At 38.2% G+C, this 17,907-nt stretch overlaps 1 protein-coding gene across 16 annotated transcripts in view; it reads left to right on the top strand.

The window, feature by feature from the left end:
• Positions 1–17,907, top strand: part of WDR64 (WD repeat domain 64) — a 72,103-nt gene that overhangs the window by 1,004 nt on the left and 53,192 nt on the right. For 8 of the 16 annotated variants that reach the window (XR_005604053.1, XM_039568124.1, XM_039568130.1 and 5 more), the window contains exons 2-7: positions 498–554; positions 6,003–6,157; positions 6,925–7,076; positions 7,764–7,894; positions 14,999–15,098; positions 15,621–15,724. Coding sequence is in view for 15 of the 16 variants with exons in the window: in XM_039568124.1 (XP_039424058.1) it covers positions 6,926–7,076; positions 7,764–7,894; positions 14,999–15,098; positions 15,621–15,724 (486 nt within the window). In the remaining variant the exon portion in view is untranslated. Of the gene's footprint in view, positions 1–497; positions 555–6,002; positions 6,158–6,924; positions 7,077–7,763; positions 7,895–14,568; positions 14,655–14,679; positions 14,878–14,998; positions 15,099–15,620; positions 15,725–17,907 lie in introns of those variants that run through there. The other 8 variants (XM_039568132.1, XM_039568133.1, XM_039568125.1 and 5 more) reach the window with 7 other exon arrangements.

Genomic DNA, 17,907 nt, shown 5'->3' on the forward strand with positions numbered 1-17,907 from the left:
CGGGCAAACCTGTGGTGCGAGTGAACACTTTGTCAGCCATGGGGCAAGTAAGACACCACGGTTTCCACCGTGAAGTCATCTATTTTTATACCTTTGTGTCCAGTGTTTGTTGTACAGGAGTGCCCTAGCAGCCTGTGTACAGCTTTAGCTGGCGTTAGTCACGGTGTTGCCCTGAGCCCCAGCTATGTTAGGGTGGCTGTACTGTCTCCAAACCCAACCCAGTCCTGAGTGTTTCACAGGGAATTTTGCTCATCATGGTTCTACACTCAAAACACCTTGCCAGACCAAGCATCAGTTTTCCTTCCAGCAGGAAGACCTAATTTGTTTGCTTTAATATGTGCTGATATGTGACAGCCTTCATAAGGGCCCAAAGAAAACTTTCAGTTTAGGTCTATTCTTACTTTAGTTTTTAAAAACAAAAATCAGCTGTGAAAGCAACAGAATTTTAATGCATACATGTCTTATCAAAAAATAACTTTTTTTTTTCTTATACGCAGTGGTATTAAATGGTCTAGACTAAGGGTGAACTGCGACTGAAAACATGGACAGCTGAGGTTGGTTTGATGTCTTTCAAAACACAACTATGTGCAAATTATGGGCTTCTCACGGCAATAAATCTTATATGACAAATTACTGGTGTAATACAAGGCAGTAGGAATAAAGTCATAGGTCAGAAAAATAAAATGCTGATTAAAGTAACTATTCTTATCAATGTTAACTTTATTTACAATCCATGTTGTTAAATCCCATAAATAGCATGGAATCAGTAATTAAAACTTACTTCAAAAAGCAAGTTCAGTCTGTTTCTTCAGCATTGGCCTTCAGGGTTTTTCTCATTATAAAGGAAGGAGCAGCTTCCTTTCTCAAATCAATTATATGTTTTTTACCATAAAAGCTTTGTTTACAGAACACATGACCTTCCAGAATTTCCAGTAATAGACCACAGTACTTGAGCATGGGTTTTAGGAAAGGCATAACTTTGTCTTTTCTCATACATGAAAGAGATTTACCTGTGCATGACAGACCATGTGCAAAAATATTATGTCAGTGCACAGTCATGGGTTCATTTAGGACACTCACTGCATTCTAAAAGTCTAACAATGACTGGACCAAATTAATACTACACCTCATTAAGAACAAGACATCTCTATCTTCTGCCTCTAAAGGAAGATCTTAAATTGTGTATATTTTTGTCCCTGCAAAATGAGAGAATAGGTGGTAAGAAGAACAGGGGGAAAATGTAATTTAGTGAGTAGTACATGCCAGACAACATACTGTCCATTGGCAGATTCCATTATATACTTAGGGTTTCTAAGAGGTATTTCACTACAGCACCTGTCAGAAATACTCTCTCAATGTCTTTGAATTTATAGAACACAAGAGAACCCATAACTTGCATTTTACAAAGATCGTATCTCAGAATTCCTGGTTTGGGCTTTTTTGCAGCACAACTAAATAGATCCATAAATGTGCAATCTCTTCAATGCTTTATTTGCAATGGTCACATTATTAATACTGTCAAATTGCAAATGTTATTCAGGTGGTCTTGGATACTTCATGAGCAGAGTTCCATTTGTCTTCCATGCAATGTCACTTCTCATATGAGGCCCAACAAAAAGAAATGCTCTTTTATTGTATCATCAGGTCAAAGGCAAAGCTGGTAACAGAACCCCTGACCCAATTCTTGTCCAGCTTCTGTTTTGCCTAACTCAGTCTAGAAAAATGCAGCTATGGCTTTAATAATCTAATTCTTTAGTCAATCCTTTTCTGCTGAAAAAAGGATTTTACCTTTGCTTTTACTGTTGCATAATAGGATAGACCAGAACCCATTAGTAAAAGTATATTTGTGTGACTTACTAGAATTGCGTCAAAGTACTAAGCATGTATATAGCTGAGCTCATGGGATTAAAAAAATACAACAAGGAGCAGGAATAGAAGGTCCCCAGTCCTGTACTACAGAAACAGTCTCTGAAACTCCCAACAACTTCCTAGATCTCTTCTGCAGCAGTCCTATTAACATGTTGTCTGTTATGCACAATTCACATGGGGTGGAAGAATGCATTGGCAGTAAATTTTCAGGTGGCCAACATATGCATAAGGCAAACCTTAAAAGCCAGACTTGGAACTAATAATTCACAACTGGAAAGTTTGCAGATGCCTGGGACTGTCTTCAAAAGTTTTTAGTATTTAGTAATTTGAAATGTTTCAGCACACCAGAGATCAAGTGTCACATGTTAGAGCTGAAGAATCTGAAGCAGAGTAAAACTGTCAAAAGTCGCTGCTACTCTCTAAGGTTTGGTAGAAATAGAACCACTAACCATGACTCCCAGTACAATGGTCTAACTGCACCATTAAAAAGGCTTCTGCAGTGAGAACATTGTAGGGTGGAAAAAGAATGCTTTAAGGAAAAAGAATGCTTTAAGGCATTCAAGAGACAAAATAGGTATTTGTTTCTTGTTCACTGAGTTATGTGTTGCTTCCACTCATTTTCTTTGTTCTCTGTCTTGTACTAGTGTGCCTTTAAAGTCACAGGCTCTTTCCCATCTTTCCTGACAAGCAGAGAGTAAACAGGAAAGTCAAGCTTTTGTCCCTATTAAATACATCTGGTTTAGGAGTCAGATAGTGCTGGGGTTTTGCTGCCTGTTTTGAACTTTATAAACTTACTATTTCAAAGGACATGGTATAGAGCCAGAATGCAGGTCACTGAAAACCAAACCAAACCAAAGTTCCCAAAAACTCTGGCTACCTGGCTTCAGCTTTTTTATTTTTTACAGTGTTCTCCTGGCAATTTTTTTTCTTACACATTGTTTTTGCTATTCTTTAGCCTTAAAGGCAGATGAAAGCCAAGTGATTATTCACTGTATCTATATGTAGCTGCAGTGTGTATCTACAGAGCAAGGGTGAGTTTGTGGACAGAAGAAACCTTTCATCTGTTCCCAACCACTTGACATTAAAACAAGGCTTTTAATACATATGTACACTTGTTGATAATGCAATATGTAAGTAAAAAAACCCCCAAATGCACAACCCTAATGTCAAAGGTTTAAAGCTAGGGCTTCATCTTGCAGAACTTGTAATCCTATGTGTATAATCTAGTCCATATTGGGATGTGAACTCTAAAACTAAATAATAAAGCAGATAAAGTGCAAATGTTGCAAGAGTGTGCAGATATTCTGGGCTGAGAGAAATGCTTGGCCCAGACACAGTTCACTGAAGCAAGCACAGGGGTTCTCAGCAGGGGAGGGGGACCCAAGCAGGCAGGGAGGTGATGTCGAGCAGTCAGAGCATCTGTTGTGCAGTTGGAAGTTGGCTGCAGCCTGTTCCATGATGTGAACTCTGGTATACCTGACGTGCACAAAGAGCTGTACTAGCTGCAGGTGTGATTCATCTCACCTAAACGATGCATTTGAAGGTTAAGCACCTAAGACCAGTAAGATGAATCACTCTCTGGAAGTGTCTATTGACTGGCACATAAGGTGACTTGAATAACTAACTTTTAGATGCCTAAGTTAGGTGAGATGAACTTCATCTTGGCTAGACAAGCCTGTGTAGGACTGTGGTACATGCTCAGGCGGCAGATGCGTATTGATGCCTCTGTGGCACTTGTTTCTTGCAGAGTAGATTAAAAGAAATGGTGATATATACTTGTGCCTGCTGACATCATACTGTCCTTGGTTGTACAGACACAGCTCATAGGGCAGCCTGAATTCTAAACACTAGCATTGTAAAGCCATTATGAGACCAGCAACACCAGGTTTTGCAACAATAACACTGTGAAATTTGTTTGTGATATAAACTGGTTTTTTTCAAGGAATAACCTTGCATAGTAGTTCATACTTATGCTGCAGCTTCCTGTTAGTCTGACAAACATAAAGTGAAAGTGTTTACAAACTCACTGCTCTGTTGTCATTTTCCAGAGCCCAACATACAAATCAATATATAATTTATAGGAAATACAGTTTCTAAAACTATCACTTGGTCATTTCAGCTGCTGTTAGTACAGAGAGGAGCAGATGCACTTTATGGCAAGGAGTGTAATACTGCTCGTGGGGTGTTAATATCAAAAGCAAAGTGAAAAATTGAGCCAGTAGAAAAAAAGAGTGAGCTTATGTAAATGTCAACGTTTAAGTGCCCCTTAAACACTTTTTCATGGAAGAAATCTAGTTTTTACAATGCTAAAACTTATTACTTGCCCAGCTCCATACTGGTCAGAGAGTTCAGCCAGTCTGAAGTAGAGCAGCTCCATCCTGATTTGACTTAAACAGCCAGGTTTAATGGGATGTTTATAAGGAAGAAATAGCAAAGGATGGGTAAGCTTACCAAAAGAAAGCATCTTCAGGGACTGATTTTTTTTTTTTTTTTTTTCCTTGTTAAAGGGCTGGACTTCATCCAGATCAAAATTAGAGTCAGAAACAAAGTCTTTTATGTCCCAGAGCCTCTTTAGGGACAACTAAGGCCAGATAAGATCCACTGTGTTTTCTCTGGGCTGTTCTGAACCATCATTTTACTTGGGGAGAATTTGCTTCTGCATGAGACTGCCAGGAAGAGTGACTGGCAGCCTGGTACAGGCAGGAAAGGAGATCTGTCACCTTTTGCTGTTTGTCTTCTTCAGTAGCTTTGGGTTATTTTGTATGAGCCAACAAATTACATGGTCAGAATTTTAAAATTTGCATGGAATATCAGAGAATTATTGTAGTTATTGAGATAAAGATTGAAAATTACTGATTTTTCAAATGAGGTGCCAGTCCTGCAATGAACTTGCTGCAGCTCTTCTTTGCACCCATACAGACGTACATATCATTGTCTTTGTATCTGAGAGCTTCCAATGATTGAGACTAATAGGATTATGTGGTAAGAGTTGGGAGAGTCAACTTCTGAATAAACATCAGTTATATCATATTCCATATCCAGTGCTTTCCACACTATCAGTAATGGAGACAGTGAAGGAAATGCTTTTCATTCAGTTAATGCTACTGTAAGCCTACTAATGCAAGGACTTCCTGACTCATCAATTAAATATTGAATTTGCCTTTTAGACTTTGCTTATCTTCTAAAGCAATTCCTATCTTCTCTACTTTTTTTTTTTTCAGTCCACTCAGTCATCACATCTTATTTTAAATTATACTGTACTTTTTTTTTATTTTAAACATTGAAGACAACAGAATCAGCTGGTACTGAAAGCAGGGAATCCTCATTTGGGGTTTCTTTGTGTTTTCATTGTGGTACATAACATGAAGTTTCCACATGGGTTTTTGCAAGAGAACAAAACATAGCTTTCTGTTGTTAACCCTTCTGTCATGGATGCCAATACCTTTTATGAACCTTAAACTACTGCTGGGAAATGAGAATATAACCTGATGTCATACAAGCTTAGATGACAGAGACTGGAAAAATTAATCAACAGGAAGCACAGCATAGCAAGAATTCAGCTGGAGACAGTATATCAAATACACCACAACTCTGACCAGCCACTGAGTACCTTGACACACAAAGGAAATAGTTCCTTGAGAATTACTGTTGAAAACAGCAAAAATATATGCTCAAGCTATCCTTCCCTTTTCCAGGCATCACTGCTGCTTTTCTCTGCCACACTCTTCCTTCTTCTAATCAAAAGAAATGCTCATTGCAGTAGAGAAGAATTACCCAGAAACTTTTGTGTTCTTCCCCTTGAAATGATAGAATTTCAAGCTGTTGGATTGCTTGTGTTAGGTAGATATCATCAGACACCTCTTCCCCTGAAGAACTAGCTATTTCATGCAGAGATATTTCCATGCATTATTTTTAGTAACTCTGTTTAATACCAATTAGTTGCTTTCCCTATATGTTTCAAAAATGTTGCTCAGCTGATACTCTGAGTTGGTGTGAAGACTATTGCCTTTATCTGTTTTGTTTTCTTTGAAGAAGTGACTTGAATATTCTTGAAACATGTCTGTTTGATATCAGTCCTCTAGATTGCCATAAGGAAATACAAAATATAATTTCTCCTTTTCTTTCAACTACAGAATCTCCACAGAGCTGAGACTCCACACTCAGGAATTCAAGAAAGCCTTGTCCAGTAAAGCTGGCATTAGCCTTGTGTGAAGTAATAGCAAAGTGGATCTGGAGATCAATAGTAAAGAACAATACAAAGAAATTGATCGGTGTGGTCTACAGAAAAGTGAGTTTAACAAATAGTCTGAAATTCATCCTTTGCCTATTATGGTATAGCTCAGTAACATGGCATCAGTATTCCTTAAAGATATTGAAAAGATGAAAAATGTGGATACGAATCACAAATATTATGCTGAGACCTAAAGGAAAGGAGAAGTAGGCAAGGAACAAAGATCCCTAGTAGGAGAATGTACCAACTAAATTAGTGAAGATATTCCGAGAACTGCTGAAAGGAAGAATAAGCCACACAAAGAGGCTTAAATTTTAACAGTTTGTGCAATTAACCTTTGGAACAAACATGTTGGATTCTCCATCTTTTTGTGTCTGAAGATCAACACTTGACACCTTACCACAAATTATACTTTATAACAAAGTTTGGGCTCAGTGTAGTAATAAATGGCTGGTATTTATTGGTCTCTAACAGAAAAGAGGTGAAAGTAGAGCTAAAGGTCTCTTCTGTCACAAATTACATGCGATAAAATGAAATAATCTCACATGCCAGTTTATTTAGTGATCCTGGTTCATGACCTAGGGGCACTCAGTGAGTAGGATTCTGCGATGTGATGGGATGTTGTGACATCCACAGTTCATTGCACTGTTTGCCAGCTTGAGGCGCTAAGCCAGGGTCTTTTTTTTTTTTTTTTTATTCTGTAAAGTTTGGTATACCTGTCATGCAGCTGCATCTCACGTGAACTCATGTGGGAGTTTAAAGAACAAAGCAAGTCTTGGCTGTAAGAAGAGCTCTCCCTCTTATCTTGCTCTCTCCTAATAAAGGATGTCTGGAAAGAAGCATCATGATAAGGAGAGCTGCTCTGCTCTTGAAATGATTGATTTCAAGAATGCTTTGGAGCAATTCCAGAATCTAGTTGAAAAAATGATCATCCAGAAGACCCAGGAGAGTTCAGGCTTGTATACTAAAGATGATGGTAAGATATATTCAACTTGATGGAAAAGTGTAATTTTCACATGGAGAGAACATACCGTAGAGAGAAGACGATAAGAAAGACCTCAAATCAATGTTCTAACTGTAACTGTTTGATCTTCACAGAAAATAGAGAGATTGCAATAGGAGAGTTCTTTTCTCCTCCTATTAGGATTTCTGACCAAGTTACAAGGCCATGGTGATCACTCACAAAATATAATTGGTGGAGTTGCCCCATATAGAAGTCAGCATGATGCAATGTTTCTGTAAAAGCACAAACCCGATGAATTATGTAAATACACTTGCTAGTTGTAAATAATGGGGGTAAAATTTTGCTTTTCTCAATGCAAGTGGCTATTGCTGCTTGAAAGGATAAACTTTACCCCACGCACCATTCAGGTTCAAAAAAAAATCAGAATTATGGTAAGGAAGAGAAGAATACAGAAGTGAGGAATTTTTATCTATTCTTTTATCTGTTTCCTGTCATGCATTGCAAATTAGGTAGTTTTGAAAAGAGCAAATATTAAGACTTCTTTTTTCTTTTCAAATGCTTTAGTGAATAAAATGTGAGAAGCTGGAACTTGCACGTTATTGATATTGAATGAGAAATAAAACCAGAAGTAGGGTGGATAAGAAAGGGATCTATAGCTTACTGGTTTTAAACTGTGTGGACATTGTTCTTCCCATACAGATGAGATAGACTATGATAAGTTCTATACAACCACACAAACACTTTTTGGTCCAGCAGTCAAGGATCAGAATATTCAGGCCTTTTTCAGGAAGATCGTCAGCAACCCTGATGAAAAGCCAGAATGGCTTGAGGTAAGGAATTCTAAAGTTTTATTAAATATAAATAATTAGAATTTTAAATGGTGACAATATTTATCTGTTGATTGTATGTTGTTCACGAGTCTGTTGTTCATGAGCTCCATGGCATAATGAGGCACTCTCTTGTTGTTATTTATTCTAGCTGCCTGAAGCCTGGGTGTGTCCTGGTCTTCAGAACTACTTCAGTGATGTGCATTGTCCTCAGGCTTCTTGACAAAATGCAAAATCTCTTAAACTACAGTATGCCATTTGTGCTCTGAGGATAAGCCTGTCTTTAGCTAAACCTTCAGAAATGCTTCCTCTTTTTGCTCCTTTCCTCTCTTTTCTCTTTCCTCTGCTTCCTTGCCTTTCTCTTCCCCTGTTCACAGCATAAATCTGGACCTTATTTTGAATTTGAAGCATTAAAGGTAGGGCAGGATTTTAGTCGAGTTTTGTAACCAGAGAATTCTGCATATATTATTTGGTCCTGTAGGTGAATGAGATCCATGTAATCAATTTTTCAGTCTCTAATGGTGGTAAATAGCAAACCTGTGTAAAAAGCATGTACGAATGAGTTAACTATGAAATGGTAGATCCGGTTTACCCTCTTTGCATCTGTCTGCACATGTCTTAAGGATTTCCTCTGCCAGAGTTGCAAATGCACTCTGTGTTTAATATCCCTTCCTGGATTTTTAATCTACCCCATTTGTAAGTTATTTCTGAATCTGCCTAAAAAGCTTATCTCCATAGCATCCAGTTCTTCACATTTTGTGAAAAAGTACTTTCTCAGGGATTTTTTAAACATGGTGCTCTTTTTTATTTGCGTGTTGCACATTGAAAAATGAGCACTTGCTCTAGAAATGTGTCTTTTATGAAGATGTTTCCCATGGGTAGTGTTTCAAGCAACTGTTCTATAAAAATTACTGGTTCTTAGATTGTTAGAGCCAATCCTTATCAAGGGCACTTGATTATTACTACATGATTTTTTTCTTTGTTTCTTACCCAAAGACAGAATGGTGCAGAAGGGACAGAATTTGCAGCACACAATGACTTTCCTATGATAGCATAGGTGGCATTGCATACATGGCAAGTCCTTGCTGGACTTAAAGTCTTATGGCAGGGTATTAGCAAGTGACATGAACTACAAATTTGTCAGCATATTTACATTTTATGTTACTCTGGAACATCATGCTAATATTGGAACCTTGAAGATACCCAACACTTGTTTCTTACATGTTATCAACAATTGCTATCAAGTAATTTCCTAATATCATCCTAAAAACGGTGTGTTCAGCCATTTCTATTTAATGTTCTGTATGGGAACATTTCTGGTTACTACCTTTCTTAACCATTGTTTTTGATTATAGTGTCACATTGTTCACGGATTTTGCTCATGTCAGGCATTAAAGATTTCCTTCAGGAAGGGCTTGGGGCAAATCTGGAAAATAGCTGACAGTCTGAAGGACTGATTGTCCTTCGTTTAGAGTAGCAGAACAGTAGCAAATTATGTTCAGGCTCATTTGTTTATAAGAGAGCTAAGGGAAGCTCTGTATGTTTACTGGAGTGCATATCATTTACTCCAAAACCTTACTGAGTTTCCAATGGAGTCAGACTAGTTTACCAAATTGCATAATTACATAAATAATTTGGCTGCATAATTACACAAGCAAGCACGGCATGGGATGTAATAAAATAGGTGAAAACCCTTTAGTTTCCTTATGAAATCTGTGCATGATTTGCTTGGGATAAAAATCCCCAGAACCTGTTCTATGAGCATTTCTCAAATTTTACCAAGTGTGAGCTCACTGATGACAGCCTTTTAATATGCCTTGTGTATAAACTTTCTTTCTTGAAAAAAGTGGAGTGTGGTATACAATGAATCTTCAGCATCTCACATCATGCATTTCATGTACAGATGGATATCTTCTGAGCCTATACTGAGTGGTGTAGGGAATGAAACAGAAGTATTTACTATTTTTCTATTCAAAAGAATCCTGATCAAAGTGTTAATCTGGGTTTTTTTTTCCTTTATTGTCTTTTTGCGGGGCAGAAATGTTTAACATAAAGTAACTGGAAATTCATCCATGACAGAAGTCATAATTCAGTTGTAAAATAGACAAAGATCAGACTATTTGAATCAGACTCAATGTTGTATTTATTTCTTTACCTTGGCACAGCCTTATCCAGCACAGTTTGAAATACCGTACAGCACTGAAAAGCTGCAGTGGGTTTTTTGCTTTTTTGTTTTCTTTCTGTTTGGTGAGTAATCTGATGGTCTGTATGTATTACAAGCTATCTGTACATTATGGAATATAAAGCCAAGCTCCGTTCAAGTTAAAAAAAAAAAAAAAGAAAATTTGGTTTATTAGTAGTCTAGGTAGAGAGGGAGCAACAAAAACTTCATTAAGAAAACTACCGACTCCTGGAATTCTTCAGGCTTAGTTTACATGGAAACAGAATTGATCATTTGCCAAATTTACATCAGCCATAAGTTCAGCATCAGATTTTGATCTCTGTAATTGTGGAAGCATCCTATCCATAATGATTGGATCAAAACACATCCTTCCAAGATTATTTGAATGGGTTCCAACAAAATAAAATGTGATTGGTTTGTGTCCTACATATTATGTGATGGTGGCATTTTAAAATTTTGTTTCTCTGACAAACACTACAGTTCCAAAATGCTTCAGGTAGTTCTGGAAAGTTACTACTGTCAGGAATGAAGGCAGTGTTCTGACTGGCTAACTTTGCCAGAGATGTACAAGTATAGGTATATACAACTCTAAATTCTTTTCATCTGTTTTTAACCTCTTGACAATCAAAGATGTCCGCGTGTAGTTACTGATGAGGGTCATAGACACTTTTTTTCTTCCACTCATATCTGTAGCTCTTCTTTTGTTTTATTATTTCTAAGTTGAGTCTATTTAACCTTTGGCCAGACTAAATTCCACTTGCTTTTCTCATACTCCTTAGTCTTTTCATTCCTTTTAAATGAAGGTTTTCTTTTTCTGAAAAAAACAAAAACAAGCACTCAAAGAAAACCCCAACAGCAATACACACACACACAAAACACCCACAAAACAAAACCAAACAAAAAAACAACTGCAAATCTGCTCTTTTACATGCTTTAAAACTCTGTTGAAATTATTATTGGCCTTTTAAGACTGGAAAGTATTTTAAGTAATCCAGCTGAGACTAGCTGTTGTTTGAGAGAGATAATGAAAGAGACAAAAAGGCCTTCCTTACTTAATACATCCATTCTTATAATGTTCATTACTCTACTAGTTCTATTAGACAAATCCTATTTATTAACTGCAGCTTGGACATACCTTTCATGACCTCCTGTGAACAATGGAAGTAGCCTTGATTTTCTTTCAGCTGACTTTTTATCACTTAATTTTTCAAATGTATCATTAATAAGACTTACTATCTGTAATATCCTCAACAGCCATCATGCTTTCTGCTGTCTGTGCTCCAGTTTTCTAATGATTTTTTTCTAGATGTCCTGTATTTCAACCTCATTCTTCTGAGTTCGCCTGCTCCTTTTAGTACTGCTGAGAATGCCCTCGATCTCAAAAGTCAAGAAAGAGGGATACACCTCACTTTGTTCCTTTGATATGTCTGTTTTATCATTTCTCTCTCTCTCTCTCTCTCTCTCACCTTAGTCCCCTTCCCAGAACTCTATCCCTGATGCTTTGTTCCTCTTTTCCTAGTATAACAGATCTAATTTTTTTCAAATTTATCTCTCCATATCTGGCCTCTCTTTAGCTTGACAAAATCTTCCGAGTTTATTTCCACAACCTAGAAAATTATGGCCTTGTGTGACTGTTCCTATTTCTTTAACTTACTGATATTTCTCTTTTTCAAGTCCTTCATGTTCAAGGATTTCCTAGGTATCCAGCAGTCTCCACAACAGTACACCATGTACAAAGGATAGTTTTTTATTTTAAAAAAAATTAAGGTTATTTTAAATCATCTCTAGTTAAATTAGGATCAGCCCTTTGTCATTTGCTGGCTTCACAGTTTAAAAGGCTTATCCTGGACAGCCCAACAGCTATCATTTATTAGTGACTTGGGAGGTTTACCTCTGAATCGCCTTCTCAAAGGTAGTTAGCTCTTAGAAAGCTGTATTTTTTTGGAGATAAACATCTGAAGTATGTGTAACTTGCATTTTATTTCACCATCAATATCTTGTAGACATTATGGGCTGGGGCTTGTTGGGACCTCCTGTGTCCATGTTGGAGTCAGCAGAAGCCATTTCCGCAGCTGTAAGGGATTTCTAGGATGCTGTTTCTTTGGGCAGTGTCCTGCCTTCTGGGCAGGAGCGAAAGTGGCCCTGTCTCATGTCTGGAGGAAGTGCGACAGGACACACCTACATGTGCACTGAGAACTTTCCTCTCTGCTGGTTTTAGGGCAGCTGCTGCCCAACCACTGCACCTGGCATCCTGTCAGGACTCTGGAGGGACCTGATGCTGGATAAGCCTATCCTTAAACAAAAAGTCCTCTTACCAAAACCTTAGTCCCCAGAAAGCTGACCGGCCTGTTCTCTGCTGGGAAATGGGTACATACAATTAAGAAGGCAAAATGTCACTCCTTTCAATAAGGGAAAGCGAAAAGATCCACAGAAGTACAAGACAACTAGCCTCTCTGTTTGGATACAGGATGGAAAGACAAGGTGATAGGACAAGAAATTAGAAATAGGAATGTAAGGGACTGTGGTAGATAATGTATTCACTGAGGATGTATAATAGCTAATAATTGTGTATATGGAAAGGAGGGAGCTGTGAAGTGAAAGATGAAGAGTAATGTGTGAGAATATTTTTTTGAAAGATGTACATCTGAGTGTCTCAAAGAATGAAAATGGGAGCTCTATTGTATAACATGGAAAATATTGAACTCGAATAAAATACAACATTTTGTCTCCCATCCAAAGGGGCATTGCTTTTAAAACTCATGAAAGGAAGTATACATAATGTCCATATTATGAGAAAGAAGTTAAAAAAATTTGTACATCTGAGTGGGACTAATTTCCTAAAGAAATTACTAAACTGCTTTTGGGTACAGAGCTTGAGATTTGTAGAGCATTTCAGCTGAAAATTTCACACCCTGGAGCAGAAATAAGCTACTTACCTGACTGTCCTGTGCAAGGATCTTCCTCATGTTCAGTACAGGTAGAACATTGCCATACATAGGGAGATGGCCAAAAAAGAATTTTTAAAAATAGTCATTATATTACCTTTTTTTTCCAGCAAATGGGAATCTACATATCTTTATGGAAAAGCTCTTCTGTGTAGGCTAAACCACTATGCTACATTGAATGTCTCAGTGTCGCGGGTTCGGTTTTAACCGGGCAGAAACACCAATTTAGTGTAGTGGTTTGGTCCAAAATACTCATTACTGTTTATCTGCTGTGAGATAAGAATTAGGAGAAATGCAAAACAGGCACCAAACTTGAAAGAATATAAAGAAGTTTATTAACAGACCTAAAAGAAGAAAAAAAAAAAAAAAAATTATACCACCTTCAGAACTCTCCTCCTCCCCCCACCTTCCTCCCTTCTCCCACTGACAATGTTCAAAGACAACCCTTAAGATGTTCAGTCTGTTTACCACTTCCATAATAACCTTGTTCAGTCCATTTAGAAAGAGAAGTCTCTTCTTGCTCATGCTATGAAAACATTATCACAACGAGGCAGCCGCCCACTTCCAAATATTGTTCAGTCCATTTAGGAAGAGGAGTCTCTCTGCCTGCGTGTGAGTCCTTTCCCCCGACTTGCAGCTTTTCCCGCAACTGCTTTCGAGGGTCCACTCTTGAAGTTTTTTGGGGTACAATTTTAAGGTTGCGCCGTTCAGAAACAAAATCAGAGGCCCTTCTCCTTCCCTGGGAGCAAAGGGTCTTCATCATCTTCATCTTTAGGACTATCTCTGGGAGCATCTCTAGGAACTGAGGTTTTCTGCTTTCCCATTTGGAGCAAAAGTCTTCATCTGGTTCATCTCTAGGAACTGAGGTTTTCTCCTTTCCCGTTTGGAGCAAAAGTCCTCATCTGGTTCATCTCTCCCTGTCCAAACTTCTCATGAAATTACAGCTGCGTCAGCATCTGCCTATCTCAGCGCAGGTGCTTTTGCTTGCGAGTTGAACACTCCACCCCCCATATCTTCATGAAATTACAACAGGATACTCTGATATATCATAGCTTCACAACAGAATTTCAGCTTTAAGCATCTCCTCTCTCTCTTCCCTCAGGTTTTCAGCTCTTCACAGCAATAAAAAGGGTTAATCTCACCTCGGCCTTGCAGCTTTGCAGCTGGAATGTTGAATTTTTCTTATCGAAGTGGAGAGGGGGGGGAGCCGAGCCGCTCCGGCTGCCCACGGCAAGGCAGTGGGGGGGGTTCCACAGCTGGAACAGGTCCATCGGCTCCAGGGTGGCCGTGGCCCGGCCCGGCCTGGCCCGAGCAGGGCCTGGCCGGGCCCGCTGGGCCCCACACGGGGCCCGCAGCCACCTGTGCCAGCGCCGGAAACGAGAGAGAGCTTGGAGGGGGAGTTTGTCTATTCTTAAATGTGGATCACAGAGGTGGTCACAACTTTAAGTGGCTTAGAGACTTGTCCATATTCAAACTGGCCAGCTGATAGGTTCTATCAGTTCCCAGAGGAAACTGTAAGCACCCCTTAGCAAGGACGTCCCTTCCGGGACTATGCTTGCTAACCTATGACACTCAGTTTATAAATACGGAGTCATCTGTTTTGTCTTCCTTTTGGTAGTTTTTTTTCCTAGTTGAGGTAGGTAGAACTGGAAAACAAAAATTGAATATGGTTATTTACAAACAATCATTACAAAGCAAAGCTGTACTAACAACTTTAAAAAAATTGATGGGCTGTATTCCTAGAAGCCTGGTGTAAGCTGACTTCTTTGCAAACATTGAAGAAAGGTTGTGCCTGAATATCAGATCTCAGCAGTCTAAAGTCATACTGACAACTAATGGTTAAAGGAAATAATACTGAGGTAATTACTCAAAGAATATTAAATTATTAAAGTGTGAGATAACTATTTGACTTTATACATATATCTTCCAGAAGTAGTTTTGCAATAAATTACTTGCTTAGTTCTATTTTGTTTTGTTTAGATTTTTGGCTGTTTCCTAGGAGAAGATGATGGCACGTCTTCCCCCTCGAAAGAAAGCATGGTTTTGCTTGTATCTGAAAAACAGCAGATTACTCATTCAGGTGACATACTTCATCTTATATCAAAAATTTTTTTTCTAATGCAGTTTTCTAATGCTGCTCACTTTCTTGAAAGTACAGTGATAAGATCACATCTGCCTTTGCTTGTTCATGCTTCTTCTTCTGTGTTCCAAAATACATGGGTTTTTACTAAACGTGGAACACTCCCCTGCTGCATTTCCCAGTTCTCCATATTCCTAAATTATTTTGAAATGATGAATTTTTCTCAACCAGACTATTTATTTATGTAGTTACTCGTCTTTCGGCATTTTTTGAAAAAATGGAGGAAGAACTGGCACATCCAGAACACATTAATGATATTTAGAAATGCAGCATAATTAATTAAACCAAGTATAGGATAATATATGATATATTTCATCACTGCCTTGCATTTGGTACCAAAATGCATTTCAGGAAGAGAAAATATTCTTACTCTTATAGTTCTATTTGTTTATGTTTTTCTTACTATTACAGTTCTATTTGTTGTTTTCTATGTCTGTAAGATTAATATTTTGTCATTGACAGTTGTCAAGAGAAAAGATGTCGTTAAGGGTATAGTGAAGGTGCCCCTTCTGCATTTCACAGTAACAGCCTCTCAGAGAGGAGTGCTAACTGTTTTTAGCAAACAGGTAATTCTAAATCAAATTCTTTTATTATTGCATTAGGCAGTACCTAAGGGAACTGAGTGGACTGTGACCTAGCATTCAAATTTTCTCGTAAAAAAACCTAGATAAAGGTTTCTCGTAAAAAAACTTTCTTATCAAAGTTAACTTTTTCTATATTTTTAAGTATATTAGGAAATATACATTGTTCTTGTCAATTATAAACCTACTAGACAGTCCACAAAAGTTGATAGAAGGTAGAGATGGCTAGTAATAGACATTGTTCATAGAAATTAATTTAATAGAAAATGATCTGCATTTCTGTTTAGAAAAGGTTTCCCTTAATAGAAAATATGCTATTAGAATTAACTTTTAGGTATAGAGTGGAAATCAGAGAATTAACTGTTTTCTACAGCTACAGAAAATATCTAGAATGGATAGACAGTTGTTTGCAATTAAGTTTTATTCAATACAGCAACATCTAGAAGCTTGAAAGTCGTGAGTTTTACAACAATCTGCATGACACTGGCTCACAGTTAGTTCCCTCATCAGTAAACTGTAAGGAGATCTGTACCATTTTAAGTACAAATTCAGGCTTAAGATGCTGTTAAACTAAAATTTGCAAATTAATCTCCCAGATACTACTGTTTAGAGGTATGCACTTGTAGATGCTATGAGGTACATCACACATCTGTGTCCACTGGTACTTTATATTTGTACAATTTTAATGCAACCAGTTTCTTTAAAGTTATTTCAGACAGTGTAGTAAAGCTTTAAAGCAGCACTAATGCTTTCTAGGGGTTTTAGCTAATTAGTGCATAATGGTTATGACAGGAGCGTTTAAACCAAGAAAGGACTCCTGCGGATGATTAAATAACAAATCAGTGGTGCAGTTTTGTTAAATGCTGAAATAATTTATTTGAAAGCCTGTCCTCCAGAACATTATCCCTCTTATGTACCTATGAAAAATAATTTCCCAAAGTATAAGATTAAAAATAGCTCTCTTCCCTGCCCACTACCTCCCCATGCTATTTTCAAGTTGAATTGCCACCTCCTCATAGGCTGGAGTGATGTTATCTGACATCACTGACTGCAGTATAAATGATTTTACACCCAGCTGCTTAACACAGTGAATCAGGAACCTCAAATCCCACTTATAAAACTATGTTCTGAAATTGACTAAGGCATTACGACAGCCTCAAGATGTGCCAGGATAGGATTAGATTGGCTATTAGGAATAATTTCTTTACCCAAAGGGTTGTCAAGCATTGGAACTGCCGAGGAAAGTGGCTGAGATACCTATCCTGGAGGTATTCAAAAGATGTGTAGAAGTGGCTACTGGGGACATGGTCTAGGGGTAGACTTGGCAGTGTTAGTTTTACAGTTGGACTTGATCATCTTAAAGATCTCTTCAAGCCTTAATTATTCTATGATTCCATGATTCTGTTTGAGGGCTTAGCACTGCTTTCTGCAACAAACATGGGCCTAATATGCCTCAACACCTGCATACAGCTCTACACCATGAACTACTTCCATCTTACTCCAGAATATGAGACTTACCTTTCTCAGGTTCTCAGACATGGATACTGCCTTGACCAGCACGTAAGACCTGTAGGAGTAGGCAGCCTTAAGGACATACTCTCGTTACTACAGATAAAGCCAAGGCTGGTAACAGGGCATGGATATCCATCCTTTGATTAGCAGTACTCTTAAACTCTGCTCAAAGACTCTCCATGAGGACACTTGGCATCTCACTTTTATGGGAAGAAAAGCTTTGATCCTAACTTCTTGGTTTATGAAATGTCGAATTGCTGGGATGGGTATGAGGTGCCATTGAATAATTACTGATCAGGGGCAGGGGCAAGAGGAGGTGGAAAACCATTTGTGGGTGTTTCAGAAGGGAAAAGTTTGAAACTGCTTTTGAAAACTTAGTAGTTTTGTTAAAGTGCATAGAAGGGTAACCCTGTCTCTGTTGGATGATGGTGACACTTTAAACTCTTCAGGTTTTGAGCCACATGTTACACTGCCCACCAACAGTTACCTTTGGTGAAAGATGCTGTACCAATGTGGGTATTCCTTTTTGCAGCCTGAAGTGCTGCCTCTGCCAGGGATTTTGCTGGCACTAGTTGATATGACATCTGGGCCAGCATTAGCTTGGGTTTCTGTATGACTCATCCTATCTCTCACAGGAGCTGATGCTGTTCTAGCTG

This window comes from Corvus cornix, chromosome 3, assembly GCF_000738735.6.
Source record: "Corvus cornix cornix isolate S_Up_H32 chromosome 3, ASM73873v5, whole genome shotgun sequence".
In the NCBI taxonomy this organism is placed as follows: domain Eukaryota; kingdom Metazoa; phylum Chordata; class Aves; order Passeriformes; family Corvidae; genus Corvus; species Corvus cornix.